This window comes from Lampetra planeri, chromosome 5 (assembly GCF_965212315.1).
Source record: "Lampetra planeri chromosome 5, kcLamPlan1.2.h2, whole genome shotgun sequence".
Lineage (NCBI taxonomy): Eukaryota > Metazoa > Chordata > Hyperoartia > Petromyzontiformes > Petromyzontidae > Lampetra > Lampetra planeri.
The window spans coordinates 2,259,521-2,286,630 of record NC_136111.1 but is presented as its reverse complement, the minus strand read 5'-3'; the positions used below and the strand labels follow the sequence as shown (position 1 = coordinate 2,286,630).

The following is a 27,110-nucleotide window of genomic DNA, read 5'->3' as shown; positions in this document are numbered from 1 at the left end:
AAAGTACCCACGATAGGGGCTTAAATCCTCGAAAGCAGTGGTTCTTAACTTGAGGATGCAGGCACCCCGTGGGATGTGAGATGCCCTTTCTGGGGGTGCGAGACATGCCAGATTTTTTTAGAAGGTAAATAATCGAAACACAAATGAAGCAAGGGCACGTAAGTACAACTTACTTGTTTCATCAAACCTAAGTATTTATTCACACTACACATTTTTTTTTACGATTGAGAACCAAAGGAGTGGTAAGGCTAGAGTAAAGGTTAAGAACCACTGCTCTAAAGGCTCCGACCGAGTCTGCACAGCCAATATCATCTGTGCCGGACAATCCTCTACATCGCATTACGGAAGACTGTTGGAGCCCCCAACATTCTCCAGATCCCATCCCGCAGGACTTTGTGATATCCGGAGGTTCCCAACTTCATTTGGCGCAGGCATTCATTGAAGGACGACCGATGAGGCTTTCTGTGGGTAGCAATTGCGCCTACATATGTCTTAAGATTGCTGTTTTACTGGGGCTAAAGACATTACACAACGTTAGATTGTTGAAGCTATGTAATTAACTCGCTGAGCTTAATTTATTTCTAACTCCTGGGAAACGGTATCGATAACCGGATCAATGGCATAAATAACAAGGTTAACCGGTCGGGAGCCAGCCCTCTTTGCTGCACCCAGACATTTATCAGCCTCCCATCATTAGTACAGCCATGTAAGGCTTCAACAAGATTTAGCACAATTTGGTATCCGCGCAATTCCTATAACGCAGGGATATCCCTGAAGACGTTAGGGTTCACACGCGGGTAAAGTCTGCGAGTGGGAAGCAACGTCGCTCCCAGTAATCCCAATTGAGTCATTGACGGCGTAATGTATTAGGTTTGGCAACATTGGACCGTCTTCTCCCTGATGACGAAAGAAAATGGTCCAAGCGTGCCGATGACGCGGGCACACACAAGGGCCTACTCGTCTTGAATGATGTCAAGGGATGTGTGACGTGCAGTCTTAACCAGCGCGCTAACCACTGCACCGCCGCTCCGCACACACCCACACGATCGGCGTAAGATTTTACATACAACATCCGCCATGCATGTTGAACAGTGTATAACATGTACGCAACCACATACAATAGTGCCTTCGAGTGACTTTATTAAATTTATCACAATCCACTGATATTGACATTTGGCTGCTTAACTTAACAGCTACAGCAAACATTATGAACGACACTTATGCGACATGAACAAGTGCATTTGTCAACATTAGAATCAAACTGTTTATCAAGTGTAAGGATTTTATATCCCTACTCAATTTTCAATAAATATGGTCCAGTTTCTGTTATAATCCACATATTCTGATGGAATAGGAATGTAACATATATGTTACAGCACTTATTACCAAAAAAATAAACTTTTTTTCACCCAACAATAAATTATGTCTTCACAAAATATCACAGTACCGTACTTTTTTAAAACGTAATTACAAATGGAAAACCCAAAAATGATAAATCTATTTTTTGTAAATTAATTGAGAATGTACAGTTTTACAGATTCGTCTTAAGCCTATTAACATACCAAAATGTATTTTGTTTTTCATCTTATAAGCAAGGAAAATGGGGTCTATGCATAAACTTGTGCTTCAAGGCTGATGCAGAATAAACAAAGCACATTCACTTTTACTTCAAACAAATCAGGCATGCTACAGGTATTGCTTAAGCAGAATCAAAATAAGGGTTCAATAACCCTGCATTATATATACAGATAACCAAAAAAGTAAAATATGGATTCTGAAAATGTGTCCTGTTTCTATTAACGGCCATTATAATTCACATATAAATCCAAAGAGGAGAGGTATTCTGGTAAACTATTTCATTTTGTTGCTTGCAGCAATTGTTTTTTACACCTATATTCATATTTTTGTTGGTTATTACCAACATGTCTTCATACAAATACCAAAATGCCTGAGGAAGTTTTTTTTTAAGTACTTTTAAGTAATTTTTTTAAACTCCTCCTGGATGTGAATCTGATGCTATGGGTGCATTGTACAACTTGTCCTTGCAAAACACATATACTGTACATGCAAGGATATTACAACTGTTCTACGTTTGTCATCAACTACATATATGGAATACTCTGTTTAATCGTGTGGTTTAGGTGTCAGGGCGGGTAGTGGTGAGAGGAAGGGGGCAGGGGGGGTACAGGAGAGGGGGGCTGGAGAGTAAGTGGGGGCGGTGTGGTGGGAGACAGTTCAAAATCTGGGGGGGGGGTGGGGTAGGAGAGGGGGGGGCGCACACATTGAAAAAGCAAACTACGAAACGGGTCAAGGCACAGGACAAGCACCACACAGAGCACTTTGACAAAGTGTGCTATAGATAAAAAGCGGTAGCAAGCAGCAAGATAGGTCTGGGGAGGGGAGGGGATTAGTAAAATCATCGAGCAAAAACGGGAGTCATACCGAAGGAGCCGTTCAGGCATCGTGGGAAAATAAAGTGCTTAACACATCCTACCTTAGTGCCAATGTCATTCTTTCCAAAAACTACTTACAATTGTTTTATAAACAACATACTGTACTTCAATGTAGATATCATTGCTCTGGTTCCAATACATCAGAAATATAAATAATATAGTAAGAGGCTCCCGAATATAACCCTCAGTTGTGGATGACTTCATGGCATAATACAGAATAATACGGAATTAGCGGGCCCAGTTTCGTGGCTGTACGCGTGGGTCCTTCGCGGAAAAGTGGGGTAGCGAAAATTCTGAACGAACGGATCGATCGTCGGGATCGGTTATTGGCGCGTGTGCTTAACTCACATTAAACGTGCTAATTACTCTCATTTTCTCGCCTTTGGTCCACGACGGCCCAAACGATTCAGTTACAACACGTCCGGAATGCACCGACGATGCAGACGCCATGCCGGCTTCTTCGACCCAGCCACAGCCAAATGTTCCCTCAACCGAACCAACGTCACTGTGAACTTGCAATTACTTCCTATACGCGAGCTCGAGAGAAAAACACTTCACAGAAAATATTACCCTTCCGTGACATCGGCAGCGGAGGCTGCCACTCAATAAAATGTCATTTGAAACATTACAAATATAAAATGTTGAATTATATTTTCAAAAAAAAAATTGCTGGGGATTTTCGGTCATTTTGAAATTTGATTTGCAACATTACCATACATAGAAAACACGTGAATATTTTCAAATTAAGCAAGTGGCATGTCTTATCTGATTACACAGATAACGAGATTTGTTTAATGGTGCACAAACCGTTTGGAAACATAGACAATAGAGTGAGTTACGTTTCATACAATGTAATGTGTAAAAATATCTAATTTTTCATTGATTCAAACGTGTTAAAAATTAACATAAGATGTAAAAGTAACACGTACTATATTGTCCATATTTCCACAATTCTGTCTTGCAGATAACATATCGATCGAAGCGGGCAGAAAAGACCGTGCCATTCTGCTCGTGAAGCCAAACAGGATGCTGTACGTGAACAGCGGGTACCAGGAGAGAAACCCCGACTACAAAATAAGATCCTGGTATGAAACAGGATTATCGTAACACAGATGACTAAAGCATATAAGCGCCATGCTGTTATATGTTTGTCAAAGTAGTGCGATACACTCATTTGTAATCAATATATTCAGTTATTTTCACAATTTTACAGGAACAAAATTCACATTTAAGTGCCATCACCTTACATTTTTACATTATCCACAAATGTAGCTTTCAGAAATGTCAATTGCTAAGCAATATTACAAATAGCAATGTAAAATACTCCCATTCTAAAAAATAGCATTCTATTAAACTTAAATAACAAGTACAACGTCACCCTTAAAATTCACCATTGCAGAGCTAACAAAATACTAGATAACTTTAAAAATTATGTAATGCAGCAAAAATGGCTGGAATGATTATCTTTTAATAAAATTCACTTTTAGATAGGTACCTTGCTTCACAAATATTTGTGATACATCATCATCATCATTATTGTGCATCAGTACATATCGCGATCTCACCTTTAAGTACGTAATTTAAAACCCACGAGAACTCATATATTTCTGCATTTTTTTCAGTGTGTTTATAATACGTGAATGTTTTTTTTATAATTGAACACACTAGCTGCCAATGTGCAAGCAATATAAAAGCCATTAAATGATGACATTTTAAAAGCCAGCAGCAGGGCCATCCAATACCTAGGATTTTATAAACAGGTCTTACATCATACAGTGAATCAAAGTGCTGTAAAAAGTCACACATTTTAGGAACTTTTTTTTCGAAGGAAAAGAATGAGAACACTTTCAGACATTAATGCAGAAATGGGCCTTCTTTCTTCATTCTATCGGCATTAAACTTGGATACTTTTCACGGCCTGCTTGATGCTATCCAAGAGGTTTTTGTTTTCCGGGTTATGGTAGTGCTCCTGGTTGCTGTATACGTCTGTCAGCTTTGACACGTAGGTGTCAAAATTCTGTTCATTGATCGGATCCTGTGGGTACAACAAAACACAAAAGTATTTCCACAAACGTCGAAACAATGAGTAAAGCACGTTCTTTCACAACTCTGTTGATCCTCTTTGTGGGATACGGGAGTGCAGGTTACCAGCAGCACAGACACTTCAACATTGACCGCAAACCCGGTGTGAGCTCCTCATTGATATGAACATAACGATTCAAAGTGAGTTAACTTGGGCTACTTTAGCTGTTATAAGGGCACGGTTCGCTCCGCTAATCTTTCTCCGGCAAGAAGTTGAGACGCGTACATTGCTCTGCCTCGCTGCTTCGCTTCACTGGCAGCTCATCTCCGTCTGATGCAGTGGCATGCTCGTGCAAGCGCCTTGCGCACAAGGACCCGTAACATTTAAAGTCCCACATGTTGCTTGTTAGCATGTCATATATCACTGATGCACGGGGGTAAGGTTTGCACTTTACTGTCTGATTAAAAGGCCCTTCATCGTAGCATAAGATGTGTTATGAAGAAAGGCCATGGTCCAAAACCTATTACATATATTTCTATTAAGGCCACAGTCTTATTGACAAATGAGTTGTTTTGTTTGTTGGCGCTTGTGCACCACTGCTAACATAACATCTACAAAATTTGTTAATTTATGAACGGTTCCTTTTATAATAGACATTTCTAAAATATGCTGTAGCTACCAACTTGGATTTAGATCCTTAAATGACACGAACATAAAGGCTTATTATAGTTTCCAGAATGGATAGGTGAGGAATAGAACCAAAGGCTAAAAACAGCCTCAGTTACATTTTGCTGGCAACATGGTATTGTAATCTGGCGATAATTATCACAGTGAATATGTGTTAATCATTGGATAGTTAATACCTTTTAATAAGCATAAAGGTTTTCTGGATATCAATAAACACATTTTAAAAATATATATTACTTGAGAATATACAGCATCTCGTCACTCAAAGGCTAGATGACGGCCTCTCCGTGCCATGCCGAGCTTTTGGATTGCTTCTTGGCCATACGTCACCACGCTGGTCAGTGAGCATTGGTAAAATGAGGGGGGAGGATCCGAACTAGTTCAGATATCACTCACCACTGATGTTAGCCATGCCAGGAATCTAGCTCAGGTCTCCGGGTAACCACTGCACACACACTCCCCCCCCCCTCCCCCCTCGCACCCATAATGAATCGTGACGCTGTCATTGAACTGGGCAATGTTTCCGGCCAATTGTCCGGTTCCTATCCTCACCATGCTGGGAAGACGCACCCCAGACAGACTGCTGATCAGAGTCTGACTCAGGCTGGACAGCTCGCTCAGAAGGGTCTCGCTCTGCCCCTCCATCCGACTGTTTTTCTCTTGCGATGATTTCAGATTGTCCTCGAGACTGGTGATCTGAAAATTAATTTGTCAAACAAAAGAACTGAGAAGGTGTGCAAATGATGACGATTTGCACGTGTTCAGCGCTCACGTGCCGTGTGGCGTGTCAAAGCACCTCTCAGCACAATATTTCCTCATTTGTAATGTTATATCTCGTCGTACCTTTTTATAACTCGAAAACGTGAGCTAGGGTTTAACTTTATGATCCTACATCCTGAAACTGAATATTTTCCAATAAGAACATTTTCTTAAAGGATGCATTATTTGCCTGAGGGGGCAATATGAAACTTATATTTATTATTTTGAGATCTCTACGGGTGATGGTTGATGCTTAAATGACCTTTAACCTCTACGCTTCTTCTGATTGGTTCACTCTGGGACACGAAGACCAGAAATGCGGCACAGCGAGAACTCGGGCCGATGGTCACCCCCTTCGTTCATTTCACAAATCAAACAACCACGCAGTCAGCCAGAAGCCTCCGGCTCCTCTTAACCCAGTACGTATGTATGTTGAACTTCTTTCATACCGTACGTAGCCAACCGTGATAATCAGAGGTGTGGGGGAAGGGCAACAAACTAAACACAAAAAGCAGTTCTAAAGAAATTAGTTTTAAATCTAGATGATTTAAAATTGCATAGCTCCAATGACTTCCTTATTTCGGAAGCGCGTTCCAGACGGCCGCAGAAGCGTATCTGAAATGCCCGCACGATGCGGTGACCATCTTTGTTCGATGGTTAGCCAAACGCCACTGCGAGGATGACCAGAGTTCGCGTGATGACGGTTAATGCCCCTTGACGAGATTAGCAATGTATTGTGGTTCATTTGGGGCGAGCACTCTGTGTGCGATGAGTGTGACTCATTGCACATGCCATCAGGGTCCGTGGCCTTGCCCCTCACCTGCGTCCGTAGTTTGATCATCTCCACTTCCACATGCGAGTTGGATTCTCCCAGATCTTTGATTTCCTCGTAAAGGTGCTTGACCTCCTCGTCGTTCTCTATGCCTGCGAGAGACAAAAGAAAAAAGCCACCCAACTTGAAATGTCACGGATTCCAACGGTGGGTAGATTATGCCATGGATTGCATTGTGAAATAATACACACTCAGGTTAAAGGCATTTAAGCAGGGCAATTTCACGGTAATTATAATTAACCGTGAATCTCAATGTATCGCATTAACACCATCTTACACGATTTCAGATATAGTGATAGTCATCATAACAACCAATTAAATGATCTACAGGAATGACTTGATTTAAATAAAGCTGAAAAGTTGGAGTCAAGCTAAATATGACCAAAACAAAAGTAATGAACCACGACATTACTAAACTAAATAAAATGATTCTTGGAAAGACGCAGTAGGAAAACTCAAAAAAAAAAGTAAAGCGAATGTAACAACCGGTGCATATTTACAGCCATGAAATGGCTCAGAAACATGACCAGTGAAACATAAAATCGAGCACAATCTGACAATTAAGCAACAACAAAAACACGCACGGAAAAGTGCACGCTTTGAATTACACTGAATGACACAAAGAGACACTCAATGGCTTAGACATCGACTATTATTAATGAGAGTGGGCCTGGCCAGGACGTATTTACTCGTGTTACTCGTGGGGATGATGGCTGGCTGATAAAGAGAAGATGGCCATGGGATGGCAGCCAGAGGGGGACATGCTCCTGAGAGGGCATTCACCACGGAGATGAGGCAATGCAATCAGAGGCCAGATGGATTGTTACATCGCGAGGTCACGGGAGATGGCAATGGCTTGGAGAGTCCTTCGTCCAGGAGTAATGATGAATACCATCTAGAATGCCTCATATCATCTCCCGGTCGTGCAATAATCATGTTGCTGAGTATGCTAGAGCCGAGGCACATTTAAAAGTGTACTTATATTCTATATTGGTATATATTAGCATCTTGATTTATTACAAAATGACAGGAGGCCACCTAGAAGACAATCAAGTCAACCGTGACGTTATTACAACGTAGTTTTGTTCTGTCCCATTGCACAATACAAAGTTGAGAGTATCTGAACATCGGTCACGGCAACTCTTATTCAACGCAACTACTGAATATTGACAAGACACAGAGGGGCCGCACATCACCGTGGCGTTTCGTGGAAGCTGCAACAAGTAAAGAGCAGAAGCCTTCTTGAAATCCAGTGATTGAGTCGGGGCAACATTCGGCACGAATCTCTTTTCGTGGTTTCTCATTCAAATAAAGTCAGACTGTTCGAGGCTTTGTCCAGTTTAACACTGTGACATTTCCAAATTGTGCTGTGTTATTACGCATTCCGTATAACTTGTCTATGTTAAACAGGCAACACAGAAACATAATCGTATAAACTAGAGCAGGAAACACGAGAAGGTATTGCATGAAGATGAGTTTCACGTAAATTTTTATATTTTACGTCAAATCACGAATAAGGTGCCTTAAGTCTGGCAAGTGCACTCATGTTCGCAAATGCTGCACACGACTAGGACAAACTACAACCACGCATCATAATGCAATCACTTTTAGTTTATTAAATATAAAATCACTCCCACAGTGCTGGATACTCATTTCTGTAAAACTGCTCTTGGTGCTTAGTTTGTTGTCCTTCCCCCGCACCTCCAATTTGCACGGTTGGCTACGTACGGTGTGAAAGAAGTTCAACATACATAGATATACACGTGCCTCACATAGCGTTGATCTAATTGTGCACTATGTACAGATGTCTGACTCAACTGTATATACGAAAAGCAGTTGATATGCATGGCGCAAATGTCATGGTGCAGGATGTTCCAACTCCCCCTACGGGTGATGCGTCCTCTATGTCATAACTAGGGTGCCACGAGGGGCATTCAGTCCCTGCTTCAGTGATGTTTCCGCACGCAGACTCATTTCACTTTGGAAAATATTCTTTGTTTCTCATGGATATTCGGATAAAAATTCCAACATGAAACGTAAAAATAATCAAAAATTGCAAGATTCCAGTCAGAATTTACCAGTACAGATTTTCTCGATGTATACAATTTCCTGAACTTGCCAGCCAGCTTCTTCTGACAAGCACAAGCAACAGCAGCCAGAGCTTTAAAGGATGTGGTAGCAAAACGCACAGCGATAACCACCCAGTGCTTCATGTTGAATTTTGGGTACCCTGAAGTTAATCTGCTCATCTGTCGATAGCAGGACTGTCCCCGAGTTGGAAAGTTAGAGTGTTTATGAAACAAAGATGAGATATGCAATGGAAACTGCGGATATTCTCATTCTCACAGTTATTTATTCAACGTTAGATTCAGGCCCTCTGTAATGGCAACGTTCAATATTGGCCTTAATTGGAGTGGTCACTGGGTGACACTGGAGGCAAATGCCAATATCTGGATAATGAGTCTGCACTATTTAGTTAATGGGTCTCACTTGTGACATTTACCAACGAAAATAATATTTAATTCTATCAGTTCAGTCAGCAATGGAAATTGCAATAAAAATATATAAATATTATTTGGCTTTAAAGAAATTTCCAATGTGAAGTCTTAATTGCTTGGACCTCCATTTGACTATCAATGTGAGTACTGTGTAGAGACTCGTGCATAGCAAGCACATGAGAAAATACAGTCACAGCAAGAATTAATATTCTTGGTTCTTTCGGTAAAGTCACGTAGAAGCGAAATTATAAAATCATAAAAATAAAATTCTCACGACGTTTAGATTGCAACACAAGCAATCATCAGTTGTGAAAACCACAGCAAGAAAATTGTGAGAATTTAATTGTTTTATTTGTATTATTGTATTATTTCCCTTCTACGTGACTTTACCGACAGAACCAAGAATATGAATCCCTGCAGTCACGAAAGCTTTAAAGCAAGAATTAAGTTAAGAGGAAGCATTAAAGGAAGATGAGAGAGATAACAAAAATCCATGATTTTGAAATTGCAATGGCTTTCTTGTGACTGTGCACACATTTGCACGGTAGATAAATGGCGCATTTGTGTTCAGCGCATCCACTTCTTTATAGTTCACGAGGTTCCTCTTTGTGGTGCCTCTTCTGACCTGTTGCTGATCCAACAGTAACCGGTCTTCTCCTTCTGCTCCTCTATTGCTCATCTCTGTGGACGGCTACACTCCTTATGACTTGTTAGGAGTCTGTGGACCTTTGGTTAAGAGTCCCAGGTGTAACAATTACAGGTAACGCCTCTCATCTGCAACCTCATCCCACCACTAAACCATGCATAACAGCAGTTATCTTGTAATAAATCATTAGGCTTCCTACACCATCACCAGCAGCCATGATCTATCCACTGCTTGATGAAGGCTTCTCCATATCTTCACCAACATTCGTGGGCCTGCAATGCCACAATCCATCTCGTTACTGTGCATGAGCTGATTTGATCGCTCCATCTCCGCGGTAGAGTCATCCTCTTGAGCGTTTTCTCTCCATCGGCTGCCATAGGCTCCCTGCCTGTCTTGTGTGAAATGATTGCCATCATGTCTTTCTTTCCGATCCCATGATGAGGAGCAATGTTGCACACAGGTGTCAACACTAAAGGGATGGAATCTTGAGCTAACCTTGCCTTGGATATGAACTAATTATCTTACAACCGTGAGCTCAGCGCCGCACCGAGTGAGCTTTCCCCAACATCCATAATGGGGAAGAATAATGGGCTGCACCAGCAAAAGAGCAGGTCAAAGATAGAGACAACTGGAAGACTAATTCCCCAGGCCATGCTTGCAAATGATAGTCATCCTGGTCTCTTGATATCTGACCTGGTTAAACTCTAAATAAACTTGCATGTAAGGGAATATGATAGCCAACTGAAAATGCTTTCAAATATATTATAGATTTGTAGGACATGCTATAGGTTGATTTAAAATCTCTTGATATTTTCAATGCAAGTTTATTTCTTGGACAATGTAAAAAACTTTTAGGTCTACCCCGACATTATATACAATTGTAAGATAATTTTTGTAATATTCACTTGAGGATTTAAGATAAAATTTAAAAAACTTCATTTTTGAGTACTTGATGTTCGATGGAAATATCTCCACTTATTTAAAGTTGGATAAATTGTTAAATAAAACTTAAAGAGAATGACACGATCGTTTCAGAATATGCGCGACAGATGAATCACAGGCAATCATACGCTCCCTCCTATTACTGTATTGTCCTAAAAGCTCACGTTTAAATGTTTTAAGCGGTAAAGTTTTTCATCATAAGCCTCACTCACAAATCATTACAATTTGATTCAACTATCGAAAAGTGCATCCGTCCAATGTATTAAGTAAATCATGATTACTTATCATTGGTTCTTTCGGTAAAGTCACGTAAAAGGAAAATAATAAAATAATAAAAATCTAACTATAAAAAGACGTTTCGATTGCAACACAAGCAATCACCATCAGGTGTGAAAACCACAGCAAGAAAATTTGAAAAAAGTGGCGTTTTTTTCTTAACGTCAGCACCATGGACAGCAACTAGCGGTTGGTCAGATGTACGAGTCCATCTATGCTCGGAAAGGAGGAGGGGGGAGAGAAAGAGAATGGAATGCGGTCTGAAAGTCATCGTAAGCGTGAACACAATCAATTAAGACCCGAAATGGTTTATCACATCCTTCTAATGATTGCTAAGCCAGAATCCATCTTCTCGGTTGAAATTGTCTCTGTGTTTGTATGTGGATAGCCTCATGAACTTACCACTTCACAAGGTCTAATACAGACTTTGATGAGAGATATTTTTCTGCTTGATGCTCAAGTATATAAGAATACAACTGTATCTATACTGCTACTAATATGTACCCAGAATTGTGGTTAAATGGGCCCAATGCAGTGCAATTGCGCAGCACTGGTACAACATTATCATAATGTACCAAAAATAAAAAAAATAAGCGCATACATAATTGCAATGAATCACGTTGAAGTAATTTTATAATTCTATAAATCGTGTTTTTTACAATTAAAAATAATGAAATGCATCGCCAGCCAGACTTTGAACACAAATCCATCAGATCTCAAGGGAGGGCCCATATACTGATCTATACAGAAACATCTGGCTACTTGGCATTAACTCACATATTCCATTATTACTTCAGTAAACATAGGTCATATAAAGTCTCGTAGCTAAAGAGAATTTTAATTATTGTATGGAGGTACTTAACGGATAAATGACCTCTGTATACATTCTGTAAGTGATTTAATTCACTCGGAATCCAAATTGAGGTTGTATTGGATTGGTCACGATTGACTTCAGACAAAGACTCAACTGTGCACTGCCATTAATATTAACGTGATTATTGCGCAAGAATAATGACTGAAATATATAATGTATTAAACAATCCCACTTATGTATAGTAAGAATATATAGTTTTAAAATCACACGTAATAAGTGGCTACTTGAAATTAATATTTTTGAGTGACTAAGTACTAAACATTTACAACTTATTAAATTACTCCATTTTCAGTCACAGAATTGGTTACTGGATGACGTAAATATATTTTTACAAGTTAACCCACCCTATGGGTTTTGTATAGGATCAGTAAAAAGGTTATCATATAATTATCTAATTAATACATCAACCTTTAAGCAAGTAAATATTTATACAGAGGGGTAATAATTAAAATAAAATGTTTCCACGTAGAATCACCTAATCGAGGTTGACGCAACAGGTAACCATCATAAATTTTAACACACAAACAAGGAAAGTTGCACTGAGCGTTATGTTTTTCAGGTCACACAAAAGTTAGGTTGGCTAAATTAATCCACTGTTCTCGAGGTTTATGTATTTATATTGCTGTGCCGTGATACAAGATGGTACTGGATCCCCATGGTTACATATTCTATTGTGGATATTCGAGACATTAATGCGGAATCGTACAAATTTTATAAATCAAATCAGGGGATGGAAAATTTACCAGCATAGGAATCGGGCTCCGGATTTGAATTTGATTCTAAAACGGTCAAATGTGACAGACCAGGAACAACATTCAGTTGTAATTAATTTCTAATTACAGTACTGTGTTGAGTAATGCATTAAATAATAAATTACTTTACGAGCAACTTAAGCATGCGTTTAATACTTATGCAATAAAAATAAACTACTTGAAAGATAATTGTTTTTTGGGATTAAAAAATGTACATCTGTCTCCCATTGCTGCTACCAAGCCGTCGGTGAGGCATGCACGCTTGGCAGTTGAATAATTGATGTTCGACACCTGGCTGAGCATGCATTTTGATAATGTGAAATCAATGCAAATACAGTGAACAAAAGTAATTATGTATATCTTTAGGGTTTAAAGCATTTTTTATCACCAAATTTCACGTTCGGGCCTACCGTTGCGTATGCTGTAGACGCATTGCGACGTCAAGCTGACACATCTGCTTATCATTGAATGAAATATTTATTTAATGGCACCCTTCTTAAACCAAGGCGCTGCACATAAACTATCAATACAACTTTAAAGCCATGCAAACAGAATAATAACATTCAGGTTAACCTAAAAACCATAAATTTGGCGACGCTACATAAATCTTCGTGTGTATACGCCAGGCTGAACAGGTAACTTTTTAAGAATTTTTTTTTGAAGCGGTGGACGGTCAAAGATAGATTTCCTCCAACCCAGCATGCACCCTCCTGCCACTGGGCTTCGTGGCAGTCAACTCACCATTTGAGGCTCGCAGTTTGATCGTCATCATCTCTTCCCCTGAGAGCTTGGCCTTCTTCATGGCGAAGGTCGCTCTGGGACAACCTGACAGGCTGCCAAGCCCAACCCAGACACACAACATGTGTTCATATTTTCAGGTGCTAGCTTTGGTATAAAGCCATCGAAGCACTAAAGTCAACCAAAGTTATCATTTTTCTTTCCTCTCTGAAAGTGAACTCAAAAAGGCTTGAAAAATCGATTTACAAAAAGTTTATGTGAATTTTACAATACAGGTGACTCTGCGCTAAAATCATTTTAAATGCTTTCATCTCTTGCGGAAATGTACACGTTTGTACCTTGCCTCACGTGTTTTACTTTTTTACGTTATTTTCTAAATCGTTTTTTGACAACCTAAAATGTTCAACAGAAATCTTTAGAGGGATAGAACAACTGACATTTTTGCCAATGAAGCTGCAAAGTCTGCATGGCGTGAATGCCGTTAAGACTGCCATGGGCGTTTTAATGCAATCCTCCACCTCGCACACAGCTCTGGCTAGAATTAAGATCTTCTATTCGGAAATGAAAAATGCCCAACAGCACTAAATTCAGTGCATTCATATTTTTACAAGACAGTTATTAAGTCCACCAGCCATCATCTCTTCTAGCAACATGTCAAGCTCACTTACCTTCCTCAAAAAGTCAACATGTATGTCTCTGATTTGTGTTTGATCTCTTATTTCTGTCTCGGTGAAATCCCAAGCATGCACCTCTCCATGCTTCTTCGCACACTTTTGAACGCTTGTTCCATTTTCTCTGTCAGTATTTCTTTATTTTAAAAGAACGTATCATGTGCATGTAACCGCTAATGTGTACCATCAATCTACAATTATCTCATCTCTTTCATTTCACTAATCTGCATTTATTTATGTCTCAGTAAGCAATTTCTCTCCGTGGGCCATACAGGTCAGGGCTCAGCAGGCCTCTGTAAGAGCCTCTGTAGGCCAGACGTGACCCACAGGCCACCGTGCAGTGCAACAGGAGAGACTGGCATGCAACGCGGTTAAAGTGAAGGTGATTCTGAGAAGCATAAATATAAGCACCTTCCAGTGATTGTAGTCATGCGCAATTGAGATGTTTTAACAATATTTCGAGATTAAAATGTGGCCGCCTTAATTTGGATTAATTTAATAGAAAAAGGGGTGCTCTTTTTTGCATGTAGTAATATTATTCTTTAAAAACAAATCACAGCGGTGAGTGGATAAACCAGGGCTGTCCCAACTACTCCCTGGGGATACATTTATATGGCTCGTGGCATCACTCAAACTTTTCACCAACCGTAAGCACTTGTTCTATATCAAATGTTCGCCGTATATTCTCAAATATCTTCTCTTGCCACATTGTTTTACATCTCTCGCATATCTCACACTCATCTTTAGATAACACCACCCTCAGATTGCTCTTGTGAATACATCTCCCATCCATCTCGTATCTCTCTGCTGAATACAGCACATCTACCTCTGAGATCTCAGCATTTATATTTTGTTGTGCTGTATTAAAATACATTGCAGACTTGAGCACTGCATTATTACACAGGGATCCAAACCTCTTACAGTAGCTAACAGTTGTCATGCATTAAATATAGTCGAATCTATGCTGATATCCAGAACGATCTGGAAATCATAAATTTCGAATTTGGGCCTCAAAAAATGGCCTGGATGTTGATTGGTATCCCATATGTGGCAGCGTCAAGGGTCAGGCCTAGAGTTCTACGTTGCTTATCTCTGGCTCTGCAATTACAACTATACAATAGCCATTGATGAACCAAGTAATATGCTTCGTGTGGTGGTTGATGTGAAAACCAATAGGAAAAAGCCAAAGAAAAATGCCAGTTACTTTGTTTAATATATGCTGCGAATTTGAAGATATTTGTTGGGGGGAAAACCCCACTCTTGTTACTTAATACAACATAGCAACTGCAGTATATTGCGCTCAACGTAGAACAAAAAAATCAAGAAAACTCTGCTAAACGTTGTCTGCAATTGCCAAGTTTGACATTATAAGTCTTCTCACTAACATTTCTGCAAATTAGAATACAGTGCCACACTGCACCAGCGGGGTGACGCAATGAGGAGGTACAGTCTGACTTTGTAGAAATGAGAAACCAGGGAGAAGGAGAAAACAGATTCGTGCATAGAGCACCATACATGACAAACACCACGAGCAATGCCACACACTTTCCCATGTCCACCGAACGTATCAAAATGTACTTTGTTATTCTTTGAATGCATGGATTTCAAAATAGACTTCTCATACCTGTCAACCCCTTATCAGTGCCTCCCTTATTACAGGCCAATTCAGACCTTATTGGTCACCCCGTGCCCTTATAAATATCAACGTTCATCCGACACAAGGGAAAAACTAAATCAAATAGACAAACATTTTTGTTCACTCAATTTCCCTGTACAAGAATACGGCTAAACCGATTGGGTTGACAGGTATGAGTTCTGTATAGTCTGACTTACTTTGTGCTCATCCAATCCTGAGACTGTGCAAGAAGGAACACTGCTAAACTCAAATAACCCTTCGCTTGAAATAAGCGTTGTCTTCCGGGTGATGTGCTGTTGATTTATATTAAAAGGAGATGCAGGTCCTGTACGTTTACACCAATAAAGTAACACGACTTTAATTGACAGGGGATTTACATTTATTCTCATTAACAGTGCTTCCCAACCTTAAAACATATTTGTATGGTGGGTCTTTAAATCAAATATTATTAAAACTAAACTATGTTTTCAATTTTACCAGGTAAGGCCCACTGAGCTATAGAGCTCTTTTTCAAAAGTGACTTGGCCACAATTTGATAGCTCAACGAAGTGGCTTATCACGGAAATGTATAGCAGCCAAATAATCTAAGCGCATTTTTCTAAATGTGGAGGGAAAAACCGGAGGACCCGGAGAAAAATCCACGCGACCACGGGGAGAATATGCAAACTCCAAATATACAGGCGTCAGAGTCAGGATTGAACCCACGACCTCCTGTATACCAGGCAAAGGAGTTAACATCTCGCCACCGTATCATGACCACGATGACGTTCATGCCATGTCTGCTGTAGCTGTTGCGAACTTCACCATCAACCGTAAACATGCAGAGATCCCCATTGTCAAAAATAAAAGTGGGTAACATCACCAAGATTCATGGTGCCTTAGGTTTCCCCTGCATCTCTGTAGGAAATACGAGGCAAACGCTGCTCTTAGGTTGTGAGTTGAAGGATTCCCCAAAGGTCCTAAAATTGAGATATTTATTGTGGGGCTACCCCCAAATAAAACTAACTAAATTGGAGAAAGTTGTCCCAATGCACAGGTCATGGTGCCAGTGGCTGAGCACTGATGTCACGTGAAGCACCACATCTCTGCTCACCTTGTCTCCAACGAGGGAAGTGAAGTGTGTGGAGGTTTACTCTGATGATGATGATAATACTTGTAATCAGGGTGCTGTTGTGATACAGTATGAGCTGCCCTATGGACGCCACACTACGGGGAAACACAGGCTGCAGAGGATCCTGGGATGATGCCTCAATTACAAACGTTTGTGTTTGTGGCCATGTCCTTCCATTCAGTCGATGGACAGGAACATGGATTTCTCAATTAGCAATGAGAGGATAATGAGCTAAAGGTAATATTCACTTGTAGGTTCAGACGTATTATTGGGATATGCCTGTACACACAGACATAGTTGTAGGGCTGGAAGAGACGATATTTAAATTTACTGTCCACCAAAAATGGTTGTTGTCTCTTGCGGGACATTTCCATCACACTGTTGATTTACTATATTACGATTTGACCTGAGTTGGATGGATGGTAAAGTAGGATTCAGAATTATGTTTTTCAATGCGCTTTAAACGTGTCACTCGACCCTGCCAACTCTAATTTAAGTACTAAAGTTATCTCATACACCTGACCAATAGAATTTGCACCAAACAAATGCATATCGAGATAACATATCGTCTACTAAAGCAGCCGGTACGTGCTTGTCTCATAAAGCATTGCTCGGAAACAGTGGTGAGTACGGTAAAAGCTCTCAAAGCCAGACTCGGGTGACCCGGAATTTGGAGTATGCTAGAAAAGGTACGAAAAAATTTAAACGAAATGAAGGGTAAACATTTTTAAATACTCTAGCCGCGATACTATCTTGCACTAATTAAGTTGTGCGAGGTAGCATACGGTATTCTGCAGTCGGTAACTAATTATGTGTATAAGTTAGTTACAGCGTACTTAATTTACGAATAAAATGTTCAGAAACAAGCGTCAGGTCGCGACCAGCAGAGCGCGTGGCGGGCTGCGTGGCCGGTGACCTCGTGGCAACTCTGGGCTGGCTCCTTTTTTTCTACTTTTATTTTCGTGACCGAATCTCTGTCGTTTCAACAGCGATCTCGCCAAGATTGTCTACGGTCACATCTTACTTAACCCAGCAATTCGGCGAAGTCTACAATCACGAATATTTATTGCCACAATCAGCGCAAGCAAAAAAAGTCCCATGCTCAATACACCCGAGAAAGCACAGTGACGTTGCTCCCAAAGCCTCGTAACTTACAGATGAAGCCAAACTTACCTGCGGTGGGTGAGAAAGCTGCCATAGGCATGGCCTGATCCGTCGCATCCCGGCGTGGGGCAGGAGACGCCATCTCCCTTGCTGGCCTTCCAAGGGACCACTTGCGGCCCGCTGAGAAAGCGTTCGTGCTGGCGCTTGGTGGCGATTGGACATCCGGAGGCACTGCGGTGCGACACGTACTTGCCTGTCACATGGCCCTGCCCATCGCAGCCCGGCACAGGGCACCTGCAAGGAAGCATCGTGGAATGCGCGTACACGTTACTAAATACCCTCCCCACGGAAGATCCGTCCGCTGATTTTTTTTTGGACTGTTTTCAAATTTTTATTTTTGAAAACATTTAATTGGAGATGTTTTCGTCCACGACTGTCCACCGGTGTAACGGTGGGCACACCGAGGATTGCACTCCAGAAGTCGCCGGTCTGGTTCAATCGCCTCGTGCAGGCGTTTGAAAGAATGGTCAAGTTCCTGAAACTCACCCCATCTCGGTCCTGCCAGCAGCAGTTTAAATGGGTTGGTCTTCAACAGTTAGTCATTGATTGGCAGGTCTCGCTTGGTGGGGTAAAGTGTGGGTACTCACACCTCTTCCAACACGTCTGGCCAAATGCCTTCTGGAGGGGCTCTAGGAGTTGATTTTTAGGTGGGTATCCAGTTTACGCGATTCATGTCCCACTGGCCATCAACGTGCGCATGAGGAAAGGTGGCAATGCAGTGCTGAGTGGGATATTTCTATCACAATATAGAATGCAAGCACCGAAAACTGTTTGTCAAACAAATTGTGTACAGTTTACAAGTGCCTTTTGTTGTTATTCCACCAGGCGAAGTAATTAGGTAGAGCCCAAATTTGCTTTCGAACAAAAGCTATTCCCAAAAGTCAGGGATATGACCAATGGATTCTGCCCGAGCATCACGACAAGATGGCGTACCCCCCCCCCCCCCCCCACGGTCACGGCATCAACCAAAGCGGTCTCAGTTTGTCCCCATCGCACGGCTCCAAACTGAACAGAATTGTTCTGCAAAATATAGAGTGAGCCGGCAAGGTGTTGAATGCATCTACACCGTGTGGAATCACTAAGCGTGCTGCCAGGCCTGCTCTGTGAACAGCCGAGGTGGCTCGGTGAGCTACGAAGTGGGAGCTCCTCAGTGCTCCGTGAGTACACAGTCCATAGAGGCCAAGGCCACTGTCAAGTGGGCATCATGGGCCATTCCATTTATTCCCTCCCCTGTTGCTCACTCAACATCCAACCACACTCTTATTATAACCCACCAGCTGGTCTTCATCTTAGTCACCAACCTCGATATGACATCTCCAATTTCCTGTCTCAAACCTCTGCTCTCATACATTCTGCAGACATTGCCCATCCACTGTAACCTGCTCACGATTATGTTCACAGTACAATATTGCCGATTTTTGTGCCGAACTTTCAAGTCACCTGTGTTATCCGGCCATGACATTCCTAGTGTCCTCCATGTGTATCGACATTCAAAGGGCCAGTGTCCTTTTCCAGTTGCTTTGTGAAGGTACCACTCTCCCACCCGAGCAGAATCACAGTAGTGACTCCTGGCTCATACACCCGTCTCCTAATCAGCAACGTCGATCCCCCAGCTCCTCATCCAAAGTGAACAATGTTGTTCATCACAACCATGTCCTAAATCAACACTTCTATTCCTCTTATTCCCCAAAACCCGCGTGCATTATCTACAATAACATTCATCAGTAATTGTAACAATATTGCCTTCATAAACAAGTTTTCTTCCACTTATCAATATCTCCTGACACCTATGATACATCTGGGGCTAAATCAAGGTAATGAGAGAAGGCTTTGCGTTGGTGCGGAGGGCAAGAGGCGGTGGCTACAGTGACATGAGAAGGGAATGTGATCCGGTGTATTGGTGCAGTGATAAGCGTTCAAGTGGCATTGCGGATTATGTGTAGTTTGGAAGAACGTAATCAACCAGGTGGGGTGTTGACTGTTGTGTTGGCCGACTCTCTGTGTTGTATTGCAATATATTTCCAAGCTTACTATGTTTGTTTTCTCATTCATTTGTACCTGATGATGGTTGCTTGTGTTGCAATCGAAACGTCGTATTCTATTATTATTTAATTGAATTTATTTCTACGTGACTTTACCAAAAGAACCAAAGAGTAATTCCTGGAGTCACGTAAGCTTCGAATCTAGTTTGTAAGTTAGGAAATTGGGATGTTCATAGATGAAAGCATTAGTGGATTAAAGACGAGAGATAGTGAAGGCAAAAATGCAGAATATCGATGTTGTAAACGTGTATCCTGGATGCCTGTCTCCATGAGTTGAGAGATGCTGGGCAGCAAGGTGAACTCTGGATCGATGGTGGTGATCATTAGTGTTCTTCTGGACATACACGGCAACAACTTAAGTAACAGAAGGAACAGACAAAGAGCCAGGACAACAGAGTTAGCCGAGACTCATCCCAGCAAATGATCCTAGCAATTTCATTATAGCAACAACGTGCACTCTATGCCCTGCAGTGGATGTACAATAACCCCCTAGGGATCCCTGATTAGCAAAGTGTCATGTGTGCTGCTCAATGGGAGCTCTCTCCTCCTTCACCTGCCCTGTGTGCGCTGCTTGGAACTCCCTCCTCTTGGCTCTCATCACTGTGGATGCCACCTCACTTGCCCCCCCCCACCCCTTTGACCCCTCCTCCACTTTAACCCTCCTCCCCCCGTTGAACCCCCCTACCATTCACCCCTCCCCCTTTGACCCCCTCCCCCCTTTGACCCCACCCCCCAGTTGACCCCCCCTCCCCTTTGACCCCACCCTCCCCTCTTTAACCCCCCTCCTCCTCTTTGACCCCCCTCCTCTTTCAGGCAAAAAAAGGACGTCATCTTCCTTCTGAGCTTGAAGGCTGTTTACTTTCTCACGCCCCCCCCCCCCTGCATATTCCCACCGTATATAATTAATCGTTGTCTCGATATATTTGTTGTTTATGTCCACAATTCCCTTTTTTCAGCTCATACATATTTTTTTATCACTTACCCTTCCCTTGTTGTTGTATTTGAGAGTAATGTAGATTTTTGATGAATGTTTTGTCCATAAGTGTTGTGGAATATTTTCACCCTGTGAGGATACATGGTTTAATTGAGCAATTTAAGGAAATTTATATATTTATTTTAAAATTTATATACAGTATATTTTATTTCAGCAGCAGCAACAACCATTGTTTATCCACTGCTGGATGAAGGCCTCCCTACGCCATCACCATCCCTCAAGGCCTAGTGCTGCTACCATCCATTTCACTCCTGCACATCAACTATATGTATGTTGAACTTCTTTCGCACCGTATGTAGCCAACCGTGCTAATCGGAGGTGCGGGGGAAAGACAATCGAATGTGCTTGTTTCGAGAGCAGACTAACTGTACTTTTAAACGTGCAGTGGTGCAGTGAAATTATTCATTCAACTATGCTTCATTGACCACAGTTCCTAGGCAGTGTACAAGTGTTACATGATGTATTACAATGTTTAAATAAGAGACTTTGCCTCCAATGGCACGGAGTGTCTTAAAATACAGTTGCCCAATTCAATGGAACGATTGCCGGGAGTCGGTGCATACAGAGGATACGTGCCATAGTTTTCAGGCGAGTCTGCCTCCCATTACTGACAAAAGGCTCAGAAAAAATGTCAATGGAAACATAACAAATAAAAATATAAACAAGAACAGAGTGGCATTATAGTTTCATGACAACGAACCTTCCCTCTTACCTTTCCCACGAGATTTCTATTTTCTGTGACACTATTCTGTCTCCTTGCCCTATTCCAATTCCCACTGACTCTGTTCTGTCTCTCCTGTCTCTCCTTTTCACACCTCACTCCTAACGTGTTTCATGTCAAGTTTGATTTAAAAAATAAATGCAGCTTTCAGACACGTCTAATACAAGTCAAATTTCTGAAATAATACCAAGTATTTTTTTAGGATCAAATTCCATCTTCGTGGCTTACTAATTTGCAATGTGATCATGGGAGTTGATATAAACACAGATTTCAATTACGTGAGTTTTTTTACTTGAGGTTTTTTTTTTTATCAAGGTGCAGTTGTATCTGTGCAAAGTCGATGTCACCCTGGTCAGTGAGTGGGGCTTCTATTCATTGGAGACCCTAAGCCAGTGGGATAAATCCACATTTGATAGTCAGGGAGCCTGTCCCTTCACAGGACGAACACTCTTGACTTCCTCCAAACTACTAATAATTTCAATAACCCCGGAGGGATTAAAAACTAAAACCAAACTATATTATTTTCCCAGGTAAAACCCGCCTGGTCATACGTGATAGCTCATCGAAGTGGCTGATATCATCATCATCATCATCACACGTGGGTATTAATAGAAGCAGCCAAGTAATATGACCGGATGTTGATCCTAAATGTGGAGGGGGACAAAACTGGAGTATCCGGAGAAAAATTCCACGCGACCACCACAGGGAGAGAGAGAGAACATGAGGACTCCAAATACAGAACAGGCGTCGTCAGGGTCAATAGATTGAACCCACGACCTCCTGCACTCCAGGTGAGGGAGATAACATCTCCCCACCGCGGAGTCCCTGATTCAACCCCTGACCAGGATGTGAATGCCCAATCTTGAAAACGCGAGTCAAGCGCTCTTACCGCGGTGCCGCCCGACTGCATTACAACACCACACGGCACGATACTCTTCGTTTTAAAAGGGATTGCTTGTGTAAACATATTTAGGATGCAGAGGTCACGACTAGACATGAACCCATGTACACAATCCATAAGTGGGCACTGGCTCAACAGCTCTCATATAACCTCTTCTAAAGGGATACATCTGCTTCGCCTATGTTCTGATTACTTGAATAGCTTGGGGTCAGCTGAGATCATGGCTACCAACATCATTAAAACTTAAAGTTTTAGTCAGCCATGCACCCTGCTGAGACAAGATTTTTTTTTTATGTCCATCTATGGATCATGTGCAATCTCAGCAGAGGATGTAACATTTACTATTTGTCTATAGCAGAGCATAGGTCCCCTATGGCTATAGCATAGGTCCCCTATGATACAGGCATAGCTCCTCTATGCCCTACGTTGGGACAGCTGCCCGCTGTGCGAACGTGCGGAACTGGGGGGGAAAGGGCGCTCGCTGTCTCTGGCTGTGAGGTACGAGGGCGGTGCACCGGGCAGCCAGGCGCTGGAGCAGGAGGAGGAGGAGGGGGCTGCCACGTGACTTCATGGCTATGCCAGCTGACGTCTGCCTGAGGACTTTGTTTCAACGCTGTGTATATGTTGCCGACTGTGAAATCACGCATAACAGCGTTTGCTAAGTAATACATAAATAGGGCCCTCGGAATAAAGAAGGGCCGTTTCAGAAACACGACTTTATGGATGATTCAAATCAAGGCTAATGTTGGTAATGAAAGTGGTGAAAATTTTTTACTCTGCCCATTTCTACATGTCTGTAACTTTAGTTCTTAAAATTGTACTACATACTGACTGACAATTAAATAAAAAAAAGACGGCAAGTAGCTACGCATTCACCGACACAAAACGAACGGCACATGTAACACTTTAGATATTACATACTGAATATGACAAATGTGGGTTAGCTACTGACCTTCTGTGCGATGCATAGTTGCCACTGATGTGCCCCGAGCCATCACAGCCAGGGGTCGGACACCTTAAGCGGACAGAGATAATAAAAGCAGGACAATGATGATGCCACCCCACATTGTTAACTTGTAAACGAAAATAAATATACGAGCAGATGATTCCATCTTTGTAAATTGGTGCATTTTTTGTACCCCCCTCATTACATTGATATTCCACTAACCCTAATCATATTTACACTTCCATTAGTTTGTAAAGCAGCCACCAAGGTGGCTCTTAAACAATACAAAATATATTTTCACCCAGAAATGGTCGAGTTCTGTCACCCATGCGGTAACACAGACATTACGCCTGCCTCCAACTCAACACTGCTGCTGACCTCTCTCTCTACACTATCAGCATGCTTTCTGTAGTCCATCAAACTTGCTCTGTGAACACAGTATAACTGAACCTCCTTCTCACCATCCCGCATGAGCATTATTACTCTCTAAATACAAAGCCCTTCCTATCGACACCCACATACTGAAACAATCAGCAAACATTTAATTCGCGCAAAATATACTAAACAATATCAATTCGTAATGTGCACATATATTGTACTCATTCATGGCATTGATTATTGAGCCACATCATTGGATTATTACAAAGGGAGGGTGGCACCTTCATAGCAAAATATTTACCTTAATGCCTAAACCTAGCTCCAAAAACGGCCTTCATGCACTTTATTTAACCAGATGAGAGCCCACTGAGAATATTATTATCTTTATGTCCTATATTTAAGAGCCCATGAATATTTATTATTTCTTAATTTAACATTGACACCCTATTATAATGTACTGTGTGTGCTTTAACGTGACCCCTTTCAGATGTATTATTTGCACACCTTGTTTATTGAACGAGGGTTCTTCATGTCCTTTATTTCACCACGAAATCCCATTCTGATGCATTAATTCTTCATGTGACTTTCTGAACCAGGAATAGCCTCACTGAAAATCACGTCTTCTTTATGTCCTCAATTTAACCAGAGCCCATGACATTATTTATTCATGTCCTTTATTTAACCATGACATCCCATTCTGTTGCATTCATTCTTGATGCGCTTTAACCAGGCGCAGTCGCTCTGAGAATCAAGGTTTCACGGGCCTGAGAGATCATCTTTAACCATGCAAAGGCACGATGAGATTCATACTTTCTGAACAACCTTTAACTGTGACACGCCATTAAGATGCACCATTTCTCCATGTGCTATATTTAACCAGGTGTAAGTCCTTTGAGATAAATGTCGTTTATTCATTGCCGTATTTTGCTTAATGTCTTTTGTATCGCTGTGACATCCGGATTCATTACATTTTGCCGACCTATAGAGGAAGGTGTAACCCCATTGTTTTTCATGATTATTTTATATCCATTGTTTGGCCACTTGATTGGCCAATGAGATCAATATCTGTGGATCAGTGCCCTTTACTTAACCATATCACATTACTATTCTATGGTTCTTTCGGTATAGTCACGTAGATAGATAAAATTACAATGAAATAAAAATAAAGTGAATAAAATATCACGACGTTCCACAAGGACGGGCGTAGAGTGAATGCCTGGATGGCGTCCGACTCAGGCATCCACTCTACGCCCATCCCTGTGGAAGAGGTACGCAGATGACACGTTTGTCATCTGGCCACATGGCCGACCGGCTCTAAACCAATTCCTCAACCACATCAATTCCATACACCCAGTCATCAAATTCACCATGGAGGTAGAAAAAGATGGCATGCTACCTTTATTGGATGTCCTAATAAAAAAGAGACTAGATGGCTCAATGAGCCATTCTGTCTACAGGAATGTAATTGGTGTAGACCGACTGTTGGTGTCGGGCCTTCTCCTACATAAACACTAGCTGCCCCACCCATCTCTAAACCTTTATAAACAGCTCTTTGATTGGTGTAGATCGACTGTTGGTGTCGGGCCCTCTACTACATTAACATTAGCTGCCCCACCCATCTCTAAACCTTTATAAACAGCTCTTTGATTGGTGTAGATCGACTGTTGGTGTCGTGCCTTCTCCTACATAAACATTAGCTGCCCCACCCATCTCTAAACCTTTATAAACAGCTCTTTGATTGGTGTAGATCGACTGTTGGTGTCGGGCCCTCTACTACATTAACATTAGCTGCCCCACCCATCTCTAAACCTTTATAAACAGCTCTTTGATTGGTGTAGATCGACTGTTGGTGTCGGGCCCTCTACTACATTAACATTAGCTGCCCCGCCCATCTCTAAACCTTTATAAACATCTTGCCCTCAGAGGCTAACCTCCCTGTTCCTGATGACGACCGCTTGTGTTGCGATCGAAACGTCGTGATATTTTTATTCACTTTATTTTTTTTATTTTTTTGTTATTTATTTTAATCTACGTGACTTTACCGAAAGAACCATAGAATATTAATTCCTGCAGTCACGAAAGTTTTAAGTCAAAACATATCACATTACGTCGGGCGTTCTGGCCATTGTGACCCCATCGACACCAATGTATTATTTAATTGGTTGATGTTCTTCAACCACGTGACAGCCCATTGAGAGAGTTGACCACGGTAGCGGACGCCTGTAATACGGTGGTCTAGAGGTGAGGTTAGCAGATCGTGTGTTCTCTTTTGCATGCCTGAGGGACCCATCTGTGAGACACATGTAGGAGGGAGTTCACCAATTTGACGCTGCCTTGTATGTGCAGATACACTGAATTATCTCCCTTTAGGCATTAATTCTAGATTTGAAGTTTTCGTGACTGCAAGGATTCATACTCTTTGGTTTTTTCCCACTTGATACAGTAATTTTGCTGTGACGGTTCCACCTGAAGACGGAAGCTTGTGTTGCCTCCGAAACGTGATTTAATTTATTTTAATTTTTTACCTAAGTGACTGTACCGAAAAAAATAAAGAGTATGAATCCCTTTAGGCATGTTTTAATTCTGAGGATACCCTACGTGTGAAATACTCAATAAGGAATTGGCCAGACATCCCAAGCAGGGCTGTACTGAAAAAGTTTTGATATTGAAAGGACAACTGTGTATGTATGTATGTTGAACTTATTTCGCACCGTACCTAGCCAAGCGTGCTAATCCGAGGTGCGGGGGAAGGACAACACACTAAACACAAAAAGCAGTTCTAAAGAAATTAGTTTTCAATCTAGATGATTGAAAATGCATAGCTCCAGTGGTTTCCTAATATTGGAAGGAAAAGCGTTCCAGATAGCCGCAGAAGCGCATCTGAAAGCCCACGAACTGTGGCTCATCATCATGAACCTACTCTATGGGTGTGTGTGGTCAGCGATGCACCATGTGGTACAATGTCTACAGTGGCCCCTGACGGACTCGCCAGTGATCTCAGGGCCCCCTCACGCTACTGATGATGTGCTTTGGCGAGGAGCTGATGTGATGATAATGATGATCGTC

General features: G+C 41.6%; 1 protein-coding gene across 1 annotated transcript in view; it reads right to left on the bottom strand.

Moving 5' to 3' along the window:
• Positions 1 to 2,297: 2,297 nt before the first annotated feature.
• LOC144718555 (myelin transcription factor 1-like) overlaps positions 2,298 to 27,110 on the bottom strand; it is a 112,707-nt gene continuing 87,894 nt past the window's right edge. Inside the window, exons 16-22 of the mRNA XM_078593925.1 lie at positions 23,673 to 23,735; positions 21,087 to 21,167; positions 18,072 to 18,296; positions 13,484 to 13,575; positions 6,743 to 6,846; positions 5,716 to 5,859; positions 2,298 to 4,488 (exon numbers count right to left, since the gene is read on the bottom strand). Coding sequence (XP_078450051.1) covers positions 4,348 to 4,488; positions 5,716 to 5,859; positions 6,743 to 6,846; positions 13,484 to 13,575; positions 18,072 to 18,296; positions 21,087 to 21,167; positions 23,673 to 23,735 — 850 coding nt within the window. The 3' untranslated portion in view covers positions 2,298 to 4,347. The remainder of the gene's footprint in view (positions 4,489 to 5,715; positions 5,860 to 6,742; positions 6,847 to 13,483; positions 13,576 to 18,071; positions 18,297 to 21,086; positions 21,168 to 23,672; positions 23,736 to 27,110) is intronic.